This window comes from Microcaecilia unicolor, chromosome 4, assembly GCF_901765095.1.
Source record: "Microcaecilia unicolor chromosome 4, aMicUni1.1, whole genome shotgun sequence".
NCBI lineage: Eukaryota > Metazoa > Chordata > Amphibia > Gymnophiona > Siphonopidae > Microcaecilia > Microcaecilia unicolor.
This window is the reverse complement of record NC_044034.1, coordinates 181,602,914-181,626,636: the sequence shown is the minus strand read 5'-3', so window position 1 is coordinate 181,626,636 and position 23,723 is coordinate 181,602,914. Positions and strand designations below refer to the sequence as shown.

At 44.3% G+C, this 23,723-nt stretch overlaps 1 protein-coding gene across 1 annotated transcript in view; it reads left to right on the top strand.

The window, feature by feature from the left end:
- The window catches only part of TUB (TUB bipartite transcription factor), a 193,205-nt gene that overhangs the window by 140,664 nt on the left and 28,818 nt on the right, over nucleotides 1-23,723 (top strand). The window contains exons 9-11 of the mRNA XM_030202442.1: nucleotides 3,501-3,615; nucleotides 21,090-21,188; nucleotides 23,544-23,715. Coding sequence (XP_030058302.1) covers nucleotides 3,501-3,615; nucleotides 21,090-21,188; nucleotides 23,544-23,715 — 386 coding nt within the window. The remainder of the gene's footprint in view (nucleotides 1-3,500; nucleotides 3,616-21,089; nucleotides 21,189-23,543; nucleotides 23,716-23,723) is intronic.

Below are 23,723 nucleotides of genomic sequence, written 5' to 3'. Positions count from 1 at the left end.
GGGTATTGGGCTCCGTGATTCCACTAGCTTGTGTTAAATGCTCACGATGTTGGTAGTTGGTAGGCTCTACTCCCATGGTGCTTTTCCCTCTGCTTACTGGGTCAGAGTGTGCCCTGTTTTGTTTCCGGTAGTCCATGAGGTAGTGGCCATTTGTGTAAGACACTTTTAGATCCCTTTCATGTGTTAGCCACGTTACAGCACTTAGTTCTTACCTTGAATGTTGCTGAAAGAGGGCATTGTACACCATTCTGCCAGCTCGGGCCTACTGCTAATCTCAGTACCAGCGAGACTTGTTGCCAGTGGGGCACAACCTCTGATCTGCAGTTAACTGTGAATAAAGGTGCTTATTCAAATAAAGGATGTTTTCAGCGAGATTAGTCTTCAGGTGTGAACTGCTGTGCCAAGGTTATACACCAGCAACAAGTCCTGTCCCTGGAGCACTTTTAGTGGATACTGCAGTGCACTTCAGGCAGGCAGACCAAGGCCCATCCCCCCCCCCCCCCCCCACCCTGTAACACGTGGTGGTAAATGGGAGGCCTCTAAAACCCACTGTACCCACATGTAGTTGCCCCCTTCACCCCTAAGAGCTATGGTAGTGTTGTACATTTGTCCCTCCCACGACCAAATGGCTTGGATTGGGACGTTTCTGAGCTGAGCGTTTTTAGTTTCCATTATCGCTAAAAAAAAAAAAAAAACGCCCATCTCAGAAGGGACCAAATCATGGCATTTGGTCTGTCCAAATCGTATTTTTGAAACAAAAGATGGACGCCCATCTTTTTCGATAATATGGTCTGTCCTGCCTCTTCACATACCCGTTTTTGGACATAGACACCCATGGAGATGGGTGTTCGCGTTCGATTATGCCCCTTCACGTGTACTAAGGTTGAGGTGAGAGTCTGAGGGTTGTTTAAATAGTATTTTTATGTTATACTGCTTATTTTAAGACTTCTCTTTGACTTGATTATGTTACACTCCGCTCTGAATTTTCTGTGACTGAAAAAGTGAATATAAGCACTGATGTTAAATTAAATTACTGTTCAAACAAGGCTACCTGGGATTATTTCACTCTTAGAATATCTTCTTTTGAATACTGTTGGTCTTCTGCTGACACCACAAAGTTCTAGAGATGTCTGGTCTTTGCAGAGTCATTTTTAGGCTAGAGCAGGACATGATATGGTATGTTTACCTTGGTCTCTCCCACATTCACTGTCATCTGTCTCACCTTCTGCTCCCTCATTTACCTTTGTCTTCACTTTTGCTCTCTAACCCTGGATCAGCTCTCTTTCTGCACTCCCTCATGCACTCTCACTATTTTCCAAGTTGCCATTCCGCCTTATTTTCGAAAGAGAAAGACGCCCATATTTCGACCCAAATCGGGAGATGGGCGTCTTTCTCCCGTGGGCGGCCAAATCGGTATAATCGAAAGCCGATTTTGGGCATCTTCAACTGCACTCCGTCGCGGAAACGGCCAAAGTTGACGGGGGCGTGTCGGAGGCATGGTGAAGGCGGGACTGGGGTGTGGTTATCGGCTGAACAGAAATGGGCGGCTTTCGTCGATAATGGGAAACAAATAGCTGTTTTTAGCGAGAATTTAGGGCACTTTTTTGGACCCCTTTTTTTCGCGAACATGTCCCAAAAAGTGCCCTAAATGACCAGATGATCACCGGAGGGAATCGGGGATGACCACCCCTGACTCCCACCAAAATAACCCAACTTTTAAAACTTTTTATTTCCAGCCTGTATGCCAGCCTCAAATGTCATACCTAGCTCCCTGACAGCAGTATGCAGGTCCCTGGAGCAGTTGTTAGTGGGTGCAGTGGACTTCAGGCAGGCGGACCCAGGCCCATCCCCCCCTACCTGTTACACTTGTGCTGGCTAATGCTGAGCCCTCCAAAAAAAACCAAAACCCACTTTACCCACATGTAGGTGCCTCCCTTCACCCCTTAGGGTTATGGTAATGGTGTAGACTTTTAATTTGTAAAAGTGCCCCCTAGGGTGCCCAGTTGGTGTCCTGGCATGTGAGGGGGACCAGTGAACTACGAATCCTGGCCCCTCCCATGACCCAATGCCTTGGATTTGTTCATTTTTGAGATGGGCGCCTTCGGTTTCCATTATCGCTGAAGACCGATAGCGCCCAGCTGAAAAACGGCCAACTCCTAGGCATTTACCCCGCACAACCAGTATTATCGGAAAAAAGATGGGTGCCCATCTTTTTTCGAAAATACGGTTTGTCCCATTCACGGAAATAGGCGCCCACGGATATAGGCGCCCATGGAGATGGGCGTTCGCGTTTGATTATGCCCCTTATTGCCTCCCTGTTGCTGTTTCCATTCCCCTTAATCCCTGATCGTCCTATAGCTTTCTCTTCCTTTCACTCTTTCCTCTTTCTCTGTAGGTAGCTGGAGGAAATACTGCTGACCTACCGCTATGTCTCCAGCTTCCAGCAACTGACTTCTTCCCCTCAAGCACAATAGCCAAATCAGCTATAGGAGCTGGAGAAGCAGCAGTAGGCTTGGGCATGTGGATGCTGTGATTCTGCTGTCCACCTAGTGCCAGCTATTCACTTTCATACAACTGCACCTGTGATGAGAGAGAACAAGTCTATTCTTCCTCTTTCATCTGCAGGCCCCAAGCAGGATTCTGCTCTGCCCCTTCTCCTGTTGTTGTGCAGAAACCCTTCTCTTCCGCCAGCTGCCCTGTCTTAGGTCTGTGCATGTATGATTACAGGGCTTTCCCAGCAATGGGGCCTGGTGCCACAGATTGCACAAACCTAAGGAAAAGCCCGGGTCATAAAAAAAAAGGCTGTACTGATTGTGAAGACCTAAAACATGGGCATCAAGCACTGTGCAACTCATGAAGAAAAGCTGTTTATGAAACTCATGATAATTAATGCTGCTGTTAGCTCTTTCTTTTCCCCTAGTTTTCATTACACATTTGACAAATAAAAATATTGTCATTTTAATGAAATATTGTCAAGTTTTGGTTTTATAGTGGTATAGAGCTGATGTAAATTTGTATGATGCCCGTCAATCCCAGAATCCTCTTGATAGTTTAGTATTAGCTTTATTGATCTGATTGGTCTTTCTCCACTGATCCAGGAAAAGCCAAACTGGTTCATCAGACTGGCTCATTCAGCCTTTCCTATCAATTGTTGCTCCTTTATGCAGGACATACTTTTCAACAACATAGACTGCCTGCTTCATGCTACACTGACAGTACCAAAAAAATATCAATATACACTTTCATACAGTCCTGCTTCAATTTGTGCACTATTATTTTGGCAACTTTAAAAGAAATATTTAAAATGCTCTTTATTTTGCAATTGTAAACCTTGGTGTGATTGCTCACATCTTGGTATAAAGTGATTATTGAAGATTTCTGTAGGACGGTGCTAAATGGATTGAAAGATTTCAACTCCATTATAAAACTCAGTTTTCCTTGAGGTGTGGTTGTGAAATGTAACATCATAGACTGATATATCCTGTGCTTTTCGTTCATAGATCAAATCTTATGGGGACCAAGTTTACAGTGTATGACAGTGGAGTAAATCCGACAAAAACAACGACAAGCTTAGAAACAAGTAATCTGCGCCAAGAGCTTGCAGCCATTTGCTATGTAAGTACATGAAAAAAATGACTACATGGAAAAATGGTACAAAAAAAAAAAGAGAAGGTGTGTGGTCTAGGTAATTCCAGTTGTTTGCACAGTGCCACAGAATATATATATCATACATTTCTGTGTTGAAGTAATTGAAATTACCTTGCACACATTACCATAAGACTGTTACCCTTGCTGAAGTATACTTAGGTTTCAGTGTGTTGCTCACTTGGTTAAATGCCTACCAACTGTGTAGAATTCTGTTATGATTTTGTGGCCTGTACTGTCCCACTTATAATTTATTAATTTATTTATTTACAGCATTTATATCCCACAATTTCCCACCCATGGGTAGGCCCAATGTGGCTTACAACAATCTACATAAACACACAGCAAGTCAGGGGTCAAACAATTAATGTCCTAGAAGTATAATGGGGAAAAGGCAAAAGTGAGGTAATGAAAAAGAGAAAGAGCAGCGGTGATTAATGTGACACCGGGGTAAAGACAGATCAGAAGGTAGAGATGACTGGCGGGAGTGGTGCGTACGCATTGCCAAATAGAAAGGTCTTGAGGCGCTTTTTGAAAGTAGGGTGATCAGTAGTAAAGACTTCTGATTAACATATTACATTTACTGTTTTCAAGTTTACCTCATTTATTGTATTTAGTTCAGTCTTGGTTATTTTACTATTGTTATGCTGTTAACAAAATTATATTTGTTAAACTTGTACCGGATGCATACTGCCTTGGGTGAATCTCTTCATAAAGCTGGTTAATAAATCCCAATAAATATTAATTGGCAGCCCCATTTTAGACAATTCATAGAAGTCAGAATTGAGATGCCAGGACATCTCAAGTTTCACTAGTATTTCAGAACAGAATCTGTTGACATAGAGGCTGTTCTAAGATACAGGGCCGCTGAGAGACTGGGCCAGGCCCGGGACAAGGCCACCCCAGGGCCCCCCCCCCCCCCGAGGTCGCCACCACTCTCCCACCACCTGTCCCCCCTACGCGCACCAGCGGGCTGGGCCCCTGCATTGAAATCACAGCGCCTCTCACCTCCATGTGAAGGCACTGCAGGCAGCAGCAGATTGCCTCCCTCCTTCGGGCCTCCTTCCCTCCCTGTGTCCCGCCCTCATCTGACGTAACTTCCGTGAGGGCGGGACACAGAGAGGGAAGGAAGCCCGAAGGGAGGCGATCTGCTGTTGCCTGCAGCGCTTTCACACGGAGGTGAGAGGCGCTGTGATTTCAATGCAGGGGGCCCGGCCTGGTGGCAGACGGTCAGGGCCAGTCTTAGCAACTGCAGGGAGCTGTGCAGACCAGTTCTCAGAGCCCACCCACCCCTCCCCAGTATACCCAAAATGACAGAAACCAAATTAGCATACAGATTCTGCATGCAGCACAATACCAGAAAAACAGAACATTGCTATACATTGCAAAATAAGACAGCAGATGTAAATTCTCAAATTGGACATATTCCAAACACTAAAATGAAAATAAAATGATTTTTTTCTACCTTTGTTGTCTTGTGACTGTATTTCAGATCATGTTGGTCCCAGTCTCTGATTTGTTGCTCTCTATCTGCTCCCTTAACTCCACTTCCAGGGTTTCCTTTCCACTTATTTCTTTACTTTCTTCCTTTCTTCTTCATTTCTTGCTCTACATCCTTAGGTAAAAGCTGGGTCCTCTGCGGACTTGACTGGAAGAGGTATAGAGTGGATCCAGCTTTTGCCTATTTTCTCCAGCCATGTGCAGTTTTTCTCCTCTTTTCCCTTTCCCTCATCTCCATCAGGATGCATCTCCTTCCTCTCTCTTCCCTCTCCTCCATCCATGTCCAGCATTTATCCTCGCACTCCTCCCCTCCATCCATGTTCATCTCATGTCCTCTCTTCCCTGCCCTGCATCCATATCCAGCATTTCAACTCTCCCCTCTCCTCCATCCATATCCAGAATTTCTCCTCTCCCCTCCATCCATGTGCATCTCCTTCCTGTCTTCCCTCACTTCCATGTCCAGCATTTCTCCTACCCTCCCCTCCATCCATCGCAACTCTCCTCGCTCCCCTGCCCTCCCTACTCATCCCCAGTGATTCTCCTTTGCTCCCTGTCCTCCCTCCCTTCCCCTCCATGTCCAGTGACTTGCCCCAACTTACCCCCCCTTTTCACCCCCCTCCCCAGAGTTTCTGTTCCCAGCCCCAGCTGTGCCCTCAGGTTTCCAGCACATAAGTGTCATAAATAAGTAAATAAATAAGCAGATAAAAACTCTAAGTGTTGAGCACCTGATTCTCATAAATGATGTCTGTTTTAGTGACCCTTTACCAGGAGAAAAAAAAATGTTTGCACGAAAACAACACGTGCTAGGGAGTCCCTATAAACAGCCCCTCCAAATGACAAATTACTACGAAAAGTTATTCCATTATTATACTTCCTCTGTGTACATTCCTATGCTGCACAAGCCGGCACGTTTGAAAATATAAGTGAGAATAAATAAAAAATGCTACCCACAAATGAAGACAACGAGGGACAGCCCTTCCTTCCTTCCAGGCCAGCCGCCCTGCATTTAAAAAGTTGCAGCGGCGGCAAAAACGCAGGCTCGCCTCTTCTTTAAGCCCTTCCCCTTCTCTCTCAGTGTGCACTGTGCCGCCTTCGCGGAAACCGGAAATTGCATCAGTGCACGCTGAAAAAGAAGGGGAAGGGCTTAAAGAAGAGGCGAGCCTGCGTTTTCCCCGCCGCTGCAACTTTTTAAATGCAGGGCGGCTGAAAAAAATGAAGCTGAGAGCGTCGCAACGAGGAAGAGAGCGCCAGGAAGCGCCGCAGGGCCCCAGGAGGTGCGAGGTCCTGATGACGGAGGACAGGGTGGGACTCTGGCGCCGGGCCCCCCTGGAGGCCCGGGCCCAGGGAATTTTGTCCCCCCTGTCCCCCCCTCTCGGTGGCCCTGCTAAGATATAGGAGAAGTGGGTGTTTATGCACCAAGTGCAGGCATCATGAACAGTAATTTTAGAAAAAAAATGTAGAAAATTTCAACAGGTTGAAAACTACCATATAAATGGCAATGTGTATTTATCTTAGCCAGTTTAGAAATAGAAATGTGAATTTTCCTGATGCTGTCAAGTTTGGCTTTTGTGGAGGACCAATACCACTGGAGGGACTAAGGAGGCAACTTCCCTATATCCCTCCAGTAGAGTGCGGCTAAATCAAAGCAGTTTGTCAAAACCTAAATGTGCTTGGTAGCTGGTGTAAATCTTGATGTTGATTTGTTAAGACATCAACATTATTCCCCTTCTGAAATGAAGAATAAGTGGGCATCTTCTAGACATGCACTAGTCCTGCCCAAAATATGCCCAGACCATGCCCCCTTGCTGTTTGCACTCACTTGGGTTTTTGATGTGCATATCCTAGCTTCCTTAGCGTATGCAGCAGATGAATCCAGGAACTGGTGGGTTGTGTCCATCTACCAGCAGGTGGAGATAGAGATTACAAAGCTGAAGGCAGTGATACCAGTCAGTCAGCAACTCCTTCACCTCAGTATATCTCTATCTCTAGCAGGTAGTAGTGTCTCTGCAGCTCCTGAATTCGTCTCTTGGGCCTGCTCCTGGGCCTTTTGGCCAGCTTAGGGGGTGTTTGGGCTCTGTGCCAACTTTAGGGGCATACCTAGTGGCCTGGATTTGGACTGTAGCCTTCCTCACTAAAAACAAAAAACCTCTAGTCCACAACATACCTCTGTGTGCTGCTATCAGCTGTTAAAAAAAATAAAAATAAAAAAGAGCAATTTGGGACACAGGCTCTGCAGCTTCAACAGGGCAGCAGGTTGCTAAGAGGAGCCTTGGGGCAGCATCTCTGGAGTTGCTGTGTGTGTGTGTAGCCTGCTGAGCCGGTTTGGTGGCAGGCTTGCCTGGGAGGTCCTGCTGTCGGCGGGAAGTCTGGCTGCGCATCTTGGGTGAGTGCATTTATTTTCTGCCATTGGGGGATGCACAGTATTGGCGGCAGAGGCCACCATAGGAGGCTTGTGTTCTGAGCAAGCGTTGGCAGCAGCTGGGGTGTGTGTTGCTGGGTGCACAGAGGCACAGGCAGGCACCAGGGATTCCTTTCTTTCAAAACGGGATTCCCGCTCTGAGGTGTCTGGTGCATGAGCCGTTTTCTTTTGGCGCCTCCCGATGTGGCTCCCGCTTTCCTGCTGTTGGCTGCGTTGGCGGCTTCGCCTCTGCTATGGGGATCCCTTCAGGCTTTGTACCGACCTCTCCTGATTCAGGGGAATTGTTTTGTGCCCAGATTTCTTCCTCCTTTTTCTCCACATCTGCTGGTTGAAGTGGCTTTTGCCCCCTCAGCATTTGTCTGTAGCCCGCCCCTTTTGAGGGTTTCTTCGGGTACAGTAATGGCTTTGCTACCCTTTGCGGTAGATCCAATGTTCCAGGAGAGGCGGCTGGGTGTCGTGTTGGAGGTGGGGTCATTGGGACCCCTCTCTGGTTCCCCCTTGATGGCTTTGGGCTCAGGGGAGTTCTTAAGCCCATCTCGGGTAGATGGGTTCTAGACCGCAGGGTTTTCCAGAAGGAATCTGATGATCCTTCTGCGGTGCGCCTTGTTTTTCGGGATGCACGTCAGCCAGCCAATCTGGGGGCATCTGACCTTCACCCCGAGTTCATTCTGCTGCTCATATGCCTATATTTTGCAGAAGTCTGGTAGGGGAACTGACAGTTCCTTTTTAGTTCAGCCTTTGGAGATTTCTGGCTTGTTCCCTGTCTCAGTCTCCTCTGATGGACCCTGCCCCAAAGAGGGGATGTTTCCTCTCCAGCTCAGCAGTGGGGTCCATTTCTTCCCTGTCTTCCTCTATTTGGAGGGAGTCTTCTCAGGGCAGTCCCTTTCTGCACAGAGGCAGCAAGAATCACCTGAGCTGGAAAGCCATGTTTGCCTGTTGCAGGAATTACCACTATTGTTAGCAGAATCTGTGATACTTCAGGAGTCAAACAGCACACACCAGAATGAGGGAGAAATCTTCTTTATTTGCCAGCAAACAAAGTAGAACATCAGCACTAAGTCTCTTCTTCTCTTTCTCAGCTCTCTGGATCCTGCGTCTTCTGTCTGTCCTCTTCAGCTCTCTTCTTCTAACGTAAGCTGCTTCTGCTCCCAGTTATATACAGTTTTAAACCCCTCTAGCCCCCCTTACTTTCCAGATGGTAAAGAATAGATTGATTACCCTGCCTTGAACTAATCATTACTTACACATTTACTCCAAAATATCAGTTACATAGGTTTGATATTTCCTAAACTGACCTATGACCTGGGGCCTCTCACACTAGACATTGTGGCACCTATCTCTTGGCATTTTATTATTCACATAATCAGTTTCCCAATCAACTTCATACTAACTGGGTTCTGGCATTCATTAAGGGGTCAAGGGGCCAATCTTGCTTAATAGCACACAGATATAGTTTGTTATTACTTTCAGGACCAGTCCTACACTTAGCTATTCATCAAAGAACAAAGTTGACTTTTCCTGACCTCTTTCACCTAGCTAGGACTGTGGATAATTCAAACCAGATGATCTATTTAAACTTGCAGAAATATCACTTGAAAGGTCAGACAAAGTTGAATTGAAAAGATATTCTACATAGAAATAGAACTTATTAATTACACAGAATAAAACATATTCTAAAATAAGCAGAAATCAGAATTCCTTATAAGACAAAATCTAACTCATCTAGAATTATTTAAATCTACTCTATTTTCTTCTAACCAACATTAGCCTAATCTTTTTAAAACTATCTTCTAACACTGTTTGCTTGTTGATCCCTCGAGATTATCCACTATGCCCAATGGCCTTCAGATGTGGTAAATAATTACTTCTCTCTGACCTTTTAAACTCTAGTCTAGCAAAAGCTAGACATTCTTGAGCAATTGAAATCAGATGGCATTCCTCCATCACTTGCAGAACTGAACCAAACTTTTAATCCCCAAATTAACAAATATGATTTTTCTGCCCATGCTACCTCATGCCTAGGGTTACCATATTTTGTCCTCTCAAAAAGAGGACACATGTCCCGCTCCTGCCCCGCCCACACCCCACCCCTTTCACATCCTCATCCCGCCTCCTGTCACATATTCCCCTCCCCCCCGGGTCACATATTACCCTCCCCTGCCCCCCCGTCACCTCCCCTCCGGGTCACCTCCCCTCCCCTTTCTTACTGTCTACTGCCCTGGTGGTCTAGTGACCTCTTCGGGGCAGGAAAGAGCCCCCTCTTTCCTGGCCGGAGCTCTGTCCTTGCCCTGCATCCTGTTGCTGTGAGGGTCTTGGAATTCAAAATGGCCGCTGAGAGTTGAAGTCTCGCGAGGCCGCTTCAACTGTCGGCGGCCATTTTGAATCCTGAGACCGTCACAGCAACAGGATGCAGGGCAAGGGCAGCGCTCCAGGCAGAAAAGAGGGGGCTCTTTTCTGCCCCAAAGAGGTCACTAGACCACCAGGGCAGTAGATAGTAAGTAAGCGAAGGGGAGGCTAGGATAGGCTGGACAAACGGGCAGACTGGCAAAACCCGTCCGGACGCCCGGACATGCCCTTAAAAAGAGGACATGTCCGGGTAAATCCGGACATATGGTAACCCTATGTTTGCCTAAGTGGGTGCATTGATGGCAGCAGTCTCCAATAGGCTTCACTGTCTGTGGTGAGTTAAGATTTTCTTATAGTTCCTGCATTGGCTAATGGCTGTTCTTGATGTGGGAAACAGTGAACAGCATCAGAGCAGGGCTACATGTGTGTTGGCCCTCTGAAAGGGCCTATTTTGTATTTTATTTACAGACTTTTCGGTTTCCTCATTTTTTTCTCTGAGGGCAGTTGATTAAACACCCTGAAAGTTTCTCTCATCCTTTGTGGAACTCTTTATATTGGCAGTATAGGTATTGCCTATGGGTACACCACCCTGAGTGTGCCTGATCCCCTCTGAAATTGGAAGCTTAGCAGGGTTGGGCTTGGATTCTACTTGGATGGGAGACTGCCTGGGAATACCAGGTCCAGGTGCTGTAGGTTTTCTTTATTATTTTTTTTCTGCACCTTTAAGGGAGTTTCTAGGTTTAGTGCCTTTGGCTCCATGTTTATGTGAGAAATGTTACATTTTGTTGTTTTCTGGGGCTAGTGCTCTGGTCTCCATGGTAACCATGGAACCTCAGTAGCTGTCTTGGGGCATTATCTCCAGGTGCAGTAGTTTCAGCAAATAGTTTTTTCTGGAAGATGACTGGCTTTCAAACTGAAGTTCATAGGTTTAAGACTGGTTTGAAGTTCATATTAGAAGCTGTGGCCCTCGCCTCTTTTTCATATGGAGCATATTTTACTTCACTCTCCCATATTGCTTGCCTTCACAAGCCATTCATTGCATAGCTGGGACAGCTTACACTATGTTACAGTGCCAAAAGTTAGCTGTGGTGGTTTCCCACAGCAGCTCTGCTGTTCTAGTTCTGCACTCTGACACTGGTCAAACTTTCATATCACTTCTTACTTCCACTGTATGTGTGGCACCTCTAGCTAGTTGTATGTTGCAGTGTCTCTAAGACTTTTATTGCACTTTTGCATTTTTTTCTTTGTATTGGACAGTTAGCTATATTGCAAAGCTACTTCAATTTAGCATTCTTCCCAGCACTTCTCCCCTAGGAAGCGTTTCTGCTCTTTCCTGTTTGACCCCCTCATCTGCAATTTCTCTGGTTGGCTGTTCTGGACACGCATGTTCAGTTCCAGGCTTTGCCTTTCGGCATGGCTACAGCTGCATGCACCTTTTCCTAGGTTTGGTAGTGTTGAGGCATTCTTCGCAAGGACAGAATCAGAGTGCACCCTGCTCTAGACTAGTACCGAGAGTAGTTTCCCAGGTCTCGCTGTTGGAATCCTTGGGCTGGGTGGTCACCGTTCAAATGAGCCACCTTGTCCCGTCCCAGACAGCTCTGATATAATTTTTTCTTGACTGAGGACTGGAGGATCTAACTTCACACTCAGGTGCGCAGTCTGCTCGGGGCACCGAGTCCTCGAGCCTGGTAGTGCGTTCATGTCTTGGGCTCTGTGGCGGCTACTTTGGAGGTAGTGCTGTGGGCTATGCTCACATGCGACATCTACAGCTGTCGCTTCTCAGCAGATAGTGTCCTGTGTCCCAGGAGTGTCAGTTCTGTCTTCCATGGCTGTTCTCGGCACAGCTGTGCATGATCTGGTGGCTCTGTAATTCCTCCCTGTGGAGGGGATGCTTTGGCACCTACGCAAGTGGATGGTGGTGGTCATGGATGTAAGTCGTATGGGCTGTAGAGCCCTTTGCCGCCTCCTTCCGCCTCCAAGGCGGTGGATGATATGGGAGATGGTGTGGCCGATCTCCCAATTGGACCTCTTTTTGGTGCTGTTCGTCTTCTAGCCTTCCAGGACTTGTTGCGGGCCAGGCGGTGCTTGTGCCATCGGAGAACACGACAGCGGTGGCTTTTTCTTTGACAGAGTGGAACTCAGAGTCGTCCCTGGCCACCAGGGCATGTCACCCCCATGGAGGGGGCAGAAGACCTTGTTTTTCCATTTCTCCGCAGCCCACTTTGTGGGCTTTTCTTTTTGCGAGCTCTCTTTCTGCCGTCTTATGATCTCGGCGGAATGGTTATTCCGCACCAGTAGTGCTTCAGTTTGGCCTCAGGTAGAGAGCTCCGGAGGTAGATCTGATGGTGTCCCGGCTGGACGCCGAGGTGCTTTCTTTCTTTTGTCATCAGAAAGAGGGCAATTCGGTAGGGCTGCTTGTTCAGCTGCTTCTTTAGTCGGAGGATGTTCTTTAATAATGTTTCCTCCGTGGCCTCTCTGCGGCAGAGTTCTTTTGGGATTGCTCACCACCAGGGTCGAGCCATTCTGGTAGCCCTGGATTGGCCTTGGAGCCCTTGGTATGTGGATCTGGTGTGGCTCCTGGTGGTGCCTCTGTTTTGAATTCCGCTCAACTCCGGGCTGTGCCTTCAGGTTCCGTTACTGAGTGGAGGATCCCTCTTGCTTTGGTCTTAAGGCCTAGGTTTTTTGAGAGGTTGACTCTGAAGAACAGAGTTCTTCGGATACAGTGATTACTGCTCTATTGTGAGCTTTTATGCGGTCCACTTTGACCGCGTATTCTCAGGTGTAGAAGATTTTTTGAGGCATGATTGCGGCCCACACTTGGTCTCCTTTGCGGGCGTCTGTTCCTCAGCGATTGATTTCTTTCTGCAGGATGGGTTGCAGAAGGGCCTGGCCTCTAATTTGCTTTGGGTGCAGGTGGCAGTAGCCTGCTTCTTGGAGAGAGTGTCGGGCTGTTCTCTGGCTTTGCACCTGGATGAGTCTGACGTCGGTGCCGGGGAAAATGGTAGAGGCTATTATTAAAAACAAAATTACAGAGCTCATCCGAGGTATTGAGAATATGTGAGCATGATTGTATTGAGAATATGTGAGCATGAGGGATGTATGTGAGTGATAGAGAATTGAGAATGATTGAGGTATGTGTATGTTTGTTTTTATGCCAAGTGAATAATTGGTGATTTTTTTATAGTATTTTGAATAAAGATTGTTAACTAATTAGAATGGTTGTTTAAGAAAAAAAAAATATATATATATATATTTTTTTGGTCTGGATTGGCCGCTGTCGGAGACGGGATGCTGGGCTTGATGGACCCTTGGTCTTTTCCCAGTATGGCGGTGCTTATGTTCTTGTATGTGCTTATGTGCACCATCTTATCACATTGTTTCACCAGCTTGAAATCCTCAGGCACTGTTACCCTAAGGTCTCTTCCTGGTCTCTGGACATCAGCCTCTCACCTCCTATTGCATACAGCTTGTTTGGATTTCAGCACTCCAAACACACCATCCTACATTTCTTTACATTATAACTTAAATACCAAGTATTAGCCAAAGCTTCTAATATTTGTAGATCACTTCTTATGCTTTGCACTTCCTCTGGGTCTTTTGCCAATCTTCCTGTCATCTTCAGAAAGGTATACTTTTCCTTCTAATCCTTCGGCAATATCACTCACAAATATATTGAACAGAATCATCCCCAGAATGGATCCTAGAGGTACTCCACTACTTGCCTTTCTTTCTTTTGATTGAATTCCATTTACCACCACCTTCTGTCACCTATAAGTCAACCAATTTCTGATTCAGTTTACCATCTTAGGTCCCATCCTCAAGCTGCTTACTTTATTCCTGAGCCTGCTTTGAGGAACAGTATCAAAGGCTTTACTGAAATCTAAGTAGAACACATCCAGCCATGCTCTCAATCTAATTTTTATCAAGCAGTCAAAGAAATCAGTCAGATTTGTGTGACATCATTTGCCTGTGGTCAAGCCATGTTGCCTCAGATTTTATAACACCGGATTATAGAAAGTTGACTATCCTTTTCTTCTGTGCATCTCTATTACCTTTCCTACCACCAAGGTAAGGGTCGCCACTCTGTAGTTTCCCACCTCTTCTCTGTTATTGCTTTTATGAAGGGCAGCCATATAATCCTTTTTCTAATCTTTTGGCACTTCTGTGGTCTGGATCTTATTTATTTTATTTTATTTATTTGTTTCATTTATATCCCACATTTTCCCACCTATCTGTAGGCTCAATGTGGTTTACATTGTACCGGAGAGGCGTTACAGACTCCGGTGTAAACAAATACAAAGTGATGTTGTGGTAAGATAAAGTTCATGTGGCACAGCCACGCTAGGGATTTGTACAACGGAACAGTTGTGTTATGTCCATTACGTTCTTTAGTTTTGTTGTGTTGCAAAGATCAGGCATTTATGTTGGATAGGTAGGGTATGCCTTTTTAAACAGGTTAGTTTTTAGTGTTTTGTGGAAGTTTAGGTGGTCATTCGTAGTTTTCAAGGCTTTTGGTAATGCATTCCACAGTTGTGTGCTTATGTAGGAAAAACTGGACGCGTAAGTTGATTTGTATTTGAGTCCTTTGCAGCTTGTGTAGTGTAGATTTAGGTACGTTCATGTTGATTTGGATGTGTTTCTACTTGGTAGGTTGATCAAGTCTGTCATGTATCCCGGAGCTTCACCGTAGATAATTTTGTGAACCAGAATGCAGATTTTGAAAGCAATGTGTTCTTTGATTGGGAGCCAGTGTAGTTTTTCGCGAAGGGGTTTTGCACTTTTAAATCGTGTTTTTCCAAAGATTAGCTTAGCTGCCGTGTTTTGAGCGGTCTGAAGTTTCTTTAAGGTTTGTTCTTTGCATCCCGCATAAATTCCATTGCAGTAGTCTACATGGCTTAGGACCAGTGCTTTTTTTGTGCCGGTACGCAACGGTACGGCGTACCGGCACCTTTTTTTGCCCGCCCCCCCCCCCCGACACTCCGGGTGAGTCCTGCACTTAGTTTTTTTTTTTAAAGACTCAGAACGCGCGAACGATGCAGCTGGCAGCGATTGAAAGAGGCTGTCTGGGCTGGCGTCTGCATCAGAGCTTCCCTCACCCTCTGCGAGTCCCACAAAACAGGAAGTTGTAACAATGAAGGTGGGACTCGCAGAGGGTGAGGGAAGCTCCGATGCAGACGCCAGCCCAGATAGCCTCTTTCAATCGCTGCCGGCTGCATCGTTCGCACGTTCTGAGTCTTAAAAAAAACAACTAAGTGCAGGACTCACCCGGAGTGTCGCGGGGAGGGGGGGAAGGATTGGGGAGAGAAAGAGGGAAACCAACAGAGGGAAAGATTGGGGAGAGAGAGAAAGAGGGAAACCAACAGAGGGAAGGATTGGGGAGAGAGGGAAAGAGGGAAACCAACAGAGGGAAGGATTGGGGAGAGAGAGAAAGAGGGAAACCAACAGAGGGAAGGATTGGGGAGAGAGGGAAACCAACAGAGGGAAGGATTGGGGAGAGAGGGAAAGAGGGAAACCAACAGAGGGAAGGATTGGGGAGAGAGGGAAACCAACAGAGGGAAGGATTGGGGAGAGAGAGAAAGAGGGAAACCAACAGAGGGAAGGATTGGGGAGAGAGGGAAAGAGGGAAACCAACAGAGGGAAGGATTGGGGAGAGAGGGAAAGAGGGAAACCAACAGAGGGAAGGATTGGGGAGAGAGGGAAACCAACAGAGGGAAGGATTGGGGAGAGAGGGAAAGAGGGAAACCAACAGAGGGAAGGATTGGGGAGAGAGGGAAACCAACAGAGGGAAGGATTGGGGAGAGAGGGAAACCAACAGAGGGAAGGATTGGGGAGAGAGAGGGAAACCAACAGAGGGAAGGATGGGGAGAGAGAGGGAAAAACAGATGGAAGGATTGGGGAGCGAGGGGAAAAAACAGAAGGAAGGATTGGGGAGAGGGGAAAACAGATGGAAGGATGGGGAGAGAGAGGGAAAACACAGATGGAAGGATTGGGGAGAGAGGGAAAAACAGATGGAAGGATGGGGAGAGAGAGGGAAAACAGATGGAAGGATGGGGGGAGAGAGGGGGAAAAACAGATGGAAGGATGGGGAGAGAGAGAGGGAAAACGGAAGGATGGGGAGAGAAAGAGGGAAGACGCTGGATGGAAGAATGCAGAAAGAAATAGGGGAGACACTGGAAGGATGGGGAGAGAAAGCAGAGCTGCTGGATGGAAAAGGGGAATAGAGAAAGACTGGAGAATAAGAGGAAGGGGCATGGGGAGAACAAGGGTGAGGAAAAGATGAAAAGCCACAGGTAGATGAAGGAAATTAAAGAATGGATAGTAAGAATGAATTAAATCTGGACAGAGAGAGAGCCTGAAAAATATTGAAGAAAGCAAAGAAAAAGGAGACAAAAATGACAAATGGCACAGAAGAGTTAAGCGAAAACAAAGGAAAGCAGAATCACAGACTGGGACCAATATGGAAAGAAAAACAGTCACCAGACAACAAAGGTAGAAAAAAATCATTTTATTTTCATTTTAGTGTTTGTAATATGTCCAATTTGAGAATTTACATTGGCTGTCTTATTTTGCACTGGGTATACTGGAGCTGTAAGAGCTTACAGAGATTATTTATCATGAAAAAAAATCACGTTATTTTTTTCTCCTATAGTACTATAATATTTTCAATGATGTCTGTTTATATGCGCCATGGCTGGTATAGGGGGTGTGGTTAATGTGGGTGTGGCTATCATAGGGGTGGAGCCATATGTGGTGACCCCGCCCATAATGAGTACTGGCACCTTTTTTTCTACAAAAAAAGCACTGCTTAGGACCATTGATTGTATCAGGTTGCAAAATGTTTCCCTCGGGAAGAATTGTTTCACGCGTTTGAGTTTCAATATTGAGTGGAACATTTTCTTTGTTGTGGATGTCACTTGGCTCTGTAATGTTAAGTTGCGGTCCATTGTAACGCCAAGGATTTTCAGGCTGTCTGAAATAGGGAGGGTGTAATCTGGGGTGTTGATAAATTGTGGGGTTATCTGCACTGTGTAGGGATGAGAGGATGAGACAGTGTGTTTTTTCTTTGTTTAATTTTAGTTGAAATGCATTTGCCCAAGAGTCCATGATGTTCAAACTGATCTTGATTTCGTTGGTGATTTCTGTCAGTTTAGATTTGTAAGGAATGAATTTTGTGACATTGTCTGCATAGATTATAAATGACCTAGAGATGGGAGTAACTAGTGAGGTAATTAAATTTGCTGATGACACAAAGTTATTCAAAGTCGTTAAATCACGGGAGGATTGTGAAAAATTATAAGAGGACCTTACGAGACTGGGAGATGGGCGTCTAAATGGCTGATGACGTTTAATGTGAGCAAGTGCAAAGTGATGCATGTGGGAAAGAGGAACCCGAATTATAGCTACGTCATGCAAGGTTCCACGTTAGGAGTCACGGACCAAGAAAGGGATCTAGGTGTCGTTGTTGATGATACGTTGAAACCTTCTGCTCAGTGTGCTGCTGCGGCTAAGAAAGCAAATAGAATGTTAGGTATTATTAGGAAAGGAATGGAAAACAAAAATGAGGATGTTATAATGCTTTTGTATCGCTCCATGGTGCGACCGCACTTCGAATATTGTGTTCAATTCTGGTCGCCGGATCTCAAAAAAGATATAGTGAAATTAGTAAAGGTGCAGAGAAGGGCGATGAAAATGATAAAGGGGATGGGGCAGCTTCCCTATGAGGAAAGGCTAAAGCAGCTAGGGCTCTTCAGCTTGGAGAAAAGGCGGATGAGGGGAGATATTATAGAGGTCTATAAAATAATGAGTGGAGTTGAACGGGTAGATGTGAAGCGTCTATTCACGCTTTCCAAAAATGCTACGACTAGGTGGCATGCGATGAAGCTACAATGTAGTAAATTTAAAACAAATCGGAGAAAATGTTTCTTCACTCAACGTGTAATTAAACTCTGGAATTCGTTGCCAGAGAATGTGGTAAAGGCAGTTAGCTTAGCGGAGTTTTAAAAAGGTTGAGATGGCTTCCTAAAGGAAAAGTCCATAGACCGTTATTAAATGGACTTGGGGAAAATCCACTATTTCTGAGATAAGTAGTATAAAATGTTTTGTACATTTTTGGGATCTTGCCAGGTATTTGTGACCTGGATTGGCCACTGTTGGAAACAGGATGCTGGGCTTGATAGACCTTTGGTCTTTCCCAGTATGGCAATACTTATGGTTGGATAAGGATTTGGCTAGTGGGGTCATCATTAGGTTGAAGAGGATCGGTGATAGCGGTGATCCTTGTGGTACTCTGCAGTCTGCTTTCCACGGTGATGATATGTTTGAGTTTGATTTACTTGATATGTTCTTGTGGTTAGGAAACCCTAGATCCAGCTAAGTATGTTTCCACTAATCCCGAACTTATCTAGTAATCTTATTAATATATTATGGTTTTACCATGTCGAATGCACTAGACATGTCGAATTGGAGGAGGAGAATGTTTTTGCCTATTGCTATTTCCTGCTTGAATTTGGCTAGGAGAGTGAATAGTACTGTTTCTGTGCTGTGGAGGGGGCAAAAACCTGTCTGTGATTTGTGTAATATTGAGAATTTGTTTATATAATCTGTAAGTTGTTTGGCTACCATGTTTTCCATCAGTTTGACTGACAACGGAATGGATGCTACCGGACGGTAGTTAGTGATTTCATTTGTTTTTTTTTCTTGGTGTCTATTGGTATCGGAGTGAGTAGGATATTGCCATTTTCCTTAGGGAAGAGACCTTGCTGAAGCATGTAGTTTAGGTGGAATGTGAGGTCTGCTATGAAGCGGTCAGGGGTGGATTTCATTAGGTAGTTGGGACAGGTATCTAGTTTACAGTGAGTGGTGGAGAACCTACTGATCGCCTGTGCAACTGCATCGATGGTAAGGAGGGCGAATTTTAAACAGGTTCGGTCAGCCGGGTATTCTCCAGTGGTTGGGTCCAACTCGTTAAGGAAGTTTTCGATGTCAGTGTTGTCCTGAGGTAGTGTGTTGCGTAGGTTTGCAATTTTTTCATTGAAATACTTAGCAAGTTTGTCTGCAGATGGGATGTCTGTAATTCTGTATTTTGTGAATACCTTTTTCCTTTATTTTTGCAGCCACATAGGTTTCCTTTTCTGCTTGCTTTTACTTATATTCCTTACATAAAGATATGTTGCTCTTATTATAGCCTCTTTCTGTTTAGCCCACTGCCTATCTACTTTCCTTATTTCCTCCCACCCTGTCATCTCCTCCTGCAAGTACTTCTCCATTTTGCTGGTCTGCATTTTTGAAATCCAGGACTTCGACTTTGGTATGACTAGTCTAGACTCCACTTTAACTCTTATGTCAAACCATACTATACAGTGATCATTACCTCAAAGTTGGCCACCCACCCAGACATTAGACCAGTGGTTCCCAAACCTGTCCTGGGGGAACCCCCAGCCAGTCAGGTTTTCAGGCTATGCACAATGAATATTCATGAGCCCTCATGAATATTCATTGTGGATAGCCTGAAAACCTGACTGGCTGGAGGTTCCCCAGGACAGGTTTGGGAACAACAGCATTAGACACACTTTCTCCATTCCTGAGTATTAAATCCAACATTACCCCTTCTCTGGTGGATTCCCTCAGGAATTTTATTGCCTAGACAATAAGCATTTGTGCTTATAACCTTCCACCAGTATTTAGATGGTCTACTTGTATTTTAAAAACTGTTATTTTATAAACTTTTTGTTTTGTTGAAATCATGTTTCTTTTTTTTAACCAGTACTTTAATGTTAAATTAAATTGTTAAATTGTACAGCGCTGCGTAACCGTAGTAGCGCTATAGAAATGTCAAGTAGTAGTAGTAGTAATGTGTTTGCTAGTGATGACTTCCTGAAATTATTTTATTCCATCTTCCAACCCCTTCCTCTAGTTTAAACACCTATCCATGTAGTAATTGAATTTTGTAAAATGTAAAATGAGGCGTACACATGTTGATTTTTGTCAAACCCAAGGCAAAATTGAACCATACCCCCGCCACACCCTATTGAAATCTCTGCATGGTGTGGATCTGGGTCAACAGCAGCTTTGTGAAATTACTCTTTACTCATGTATACAATCTACATGTGTAAATACCACTATTTACATGTAGATATGCATCTAAAATAACCCCTTTAAACTACTTATTTTTCTGCATCCATGATATTTCTTGGCTAGAGTTTTGTATCTGTAACTTCTTGAAAGCAAGAAATATGTGGATCATATGATGGTATTCCCACTATTGTGGGAGAATGAATACAGTGCATGTTTGAAAGCTTGGCTGAAGAAGAATGGTTGTATTTCATATTCAAAGGAAAAAGTATAATTAGCCTTTGGACTCTTGTTTCTAAAAGATTTTCTGCCCAGGAACACCTTATAGCAAAATGTTCTTTAAGAATAAGTTCATTGACTCTGCAAAAGAGTAAAGGGCCTACCTGCTTTCTTTATTAAATCAGAAATTTTAGATCATGAGAGATTACATCATTGAACTATATTTTATCTACTTTATTGAGCAAATCATTCTGTATTTCCAAATTGATGATTAGAATAAGATTGAATATGGACTGGTACAGTGGTCTAGTGGCATGCAGATGGACCTGAGTTCAGTTTCCAGCTAGGTCCTTCTGTTCCGTAGGTCAGTCCTGAAGTGGGGAAGGAATCTGTCATCTAAAATGGTAACACCTGATGGCCAATTTAAGGATGCATGATTATAGGCTTCTGGAAGAGGTATTGATGCAGTGCAGAGACTGGACTAAAATATGTTGGGAGAAGATAGAAAGCAGGAGAAAAATCTCCAGGTAGCTGTGAATGAAATATCATGGTACCAGATCCAAGCCCATTTGAGCTAGATGTGCAAAGGAGCCAATCTAAGAGTTACACTAAGGAATTTACCAAGAGGATGGCTCTACAATAATGGAGGGTTAAGTGACTTTACCTAGATCACAAGCTTACGGGGTCCTAGTGAAATTTGACCTGGTTTGGTTCCTAGCTTGCTGCTGTAATCATTAGACTACTTCTCCGTCAAGAAAGATAATTATATAAATATTTGGAAGACCACATTACACTTTTTCATCACTAGGAAGGAAAGCATTAAAGACATTTATTTTCCTTGCAGTGCTGACTTATATTCTAAGAGTATTTTCTTTTATATATCTTTCAGGAAACAAATGTCTTGGGTTTTAAAGGACCTCGTAAAATGAGTGTGATCATCCCTGGAATGAACATGGACCATGAAAGAGTTTCTATCAGACCTCGTAATGTGAGTCACAGTGCCTGAGTAATGTATAGGTCTAGAAAAGTTCATTTCTATTTACTTACGGTGGACAGAGTGAGGGCAGGAAAGTGCAGGTTATAATAGGGACCACTACTGAGGGAAATAGACCAAAATCCTGACATAAACCTCATGGCATGGCCCATCATCTGTAAGGTCCAAAGAAACAACAATCTAAACGAGAGGATCCATGTAATACTATTCTCTTTTGACATTTGCTCAGTTTATTTTGTTATTGCATTTATTTTACTATTTATTGTTTTTATTATGTAGTTATATATAAGCCCCTGACACAGTCCTTATATCAGCGAAACACGGCCAGTGTCAGGCTTTGTTGTGCATTATAACTTTCAATTTCAGTGAATAAACCTTCGAAGGAACATTTCCAATTTGATCTGCTGTTTTTATCGCTATCATCTGTAAGGTAAGAAAGGATTCAGAGCGTCTGCAGCACACAAAAGAGCCAGTATACAAAGCTATGTTAAAACTAGCGGATCGCATGGGTTACCAGTCAATTCCAGCATGAGCATTATCTCACACAAAATTCTGCAATAAAAACCCCATGTATTAAAGGACATTTAAACCTGTAGCTTTGCTGAAAGCAGAGCTGAAGTGCTGTCTCAAGTTAATGCAATGCCTAATACAGGCTATAATGACTCATGGAAATCCTCCACTTGCTCTTCCCCAAAGCAAGGAAGCACAGCCCCTAATTTATCTTCCAAAAAAAGGAAGGCACCACATGATCCTCTCTACCTCCTGAGGAGAATGTCCTCTTTCCTCAACAAGGTGTTTCCCTACTGTGGGTGAAGGGAGACTCCCCTCCAATCACTTTTCCACTCCCTAAGTGGACTTCTCCATGTACTCTTTTTGTAGATGATCCAGATGTTGGGGGGGGGGGGGGGGGGGAGGAGGGCAGAGAAGTCCCTCCTCCCACCTAGCCAGTGCCACCAAGCTTTTTGTGTAGGTAGGTAACAGCACAGTTCTATTTTAAAATGCACTCCTCATGTTATTTCCCAACACCTGATCTGCATATATGCTCACAAACACCTCCTCCTGCTGTGTGTGTGTAATAAATCCTCCTTTTTTTCTTCTTCTTCTTCTTCCCTCCCTTTCGTCTTCCTTTTTCTTCTATGTGCCCCTGTTAATGTACCTGAAGATTTGCAGTTTGCTGTAGTTTGCATTGTTTAACATTGTTTCTCATTGTCACATGTTGTTATTCTCTCTTTATAACAAAACCAATAAAATATTTAAACACAAACACCTCCTCTAAATGTAACTAAGCGTACACATGTAAGGTCATTTTATAAATCATTTACACTTGTAAATGGGCTCTTATAAAATACTAACTAGTTTTAAAGTATGTACCGTGACATTTTGGTACGTACGGGGTTGGAGTTTGAGCAGAGCAGGGGTCAAGTTCACAAGTACCCGTGTAGATTATATACTATTTCAGTCAACACATGTATCAATGCCTCTTCCATAAAAAAGTGCAATGGTTCACACCTGCAGTGTGGACCATTGCATGTTGATGCAATTTCTGCTACTTATACTAGTATTTTATAAAAACATGTAGGCACCTTCTTGCCTTCTTAAATCAGGTGCCTGGTTATAAAATTTCTCTCATATGGTGGAACGAGGTACTAAGGACAGAGGAATTTTTAGACAGCCAGTTCACATGAACATATTGCTCTTTACATGTATAAATGGCTTTGAAAATTGCTATAATTATGCTTAAAGAAATAATTAATTTAAATGGGCTCTGGCAGGGAAGGCAAGAGGGGAACTTGAATATCTTTGGCAGATCAATTTTTCAGTGCTGCTTATTCCATCTGTCAAGTTAAGCCTTCCATTTCCTTTAGATTTGTGGCTATTTTAATGACATTTTAATGCATATATAATTTTTAGGATCACTGAGTGGCATACTACAACAGGTGACATTTATTATAGTGAGGGTGCATCAGCAGAGATATGCAAATTGCTACAAGAGAAACTCAAATGCATCCCTGCTCAGAGAACTGGTTCAGCAGGGTGTGCAAGTTAGGTTTCAGTCTGTATGTTTGCTGCTATGCCACTAAGGCCAACATCCAGATTTTCAAAGTTCAATCTTATCTGAAAAATATTGTTAAAATGTCTTTACTCAGGTATTTTGCATTTAAAAGTACTTTCCTCGTGCTGCTCAGTCTGGCTAAGGCCTGGGCTGCCATGGCGTTTTCTCACAGCACCTGTTACTTCCTTGAGGTTGCTGTCAGCAGTAGACCCCAGTTGGTTGTACAGATTGTGTGTATCTAGTAAATTGGATTTTTTGCTTAACAGCAATAAAATACTGATTTGTAATTTATGCAGGAGCATGAAACCTTACTTGCAAGATGGCAGAACAAAAACACAGAAAGCGTCATTGAGCTGCACAACAAAACCCCTGTCTGGAATGATGACACTCAGTCCTACGTTTTAAATTTTCATGGTCGTGTTACACAAGCCTCAGTAAAAAACTTCCAAATTATCCATGATAATGATCGTAAGTAT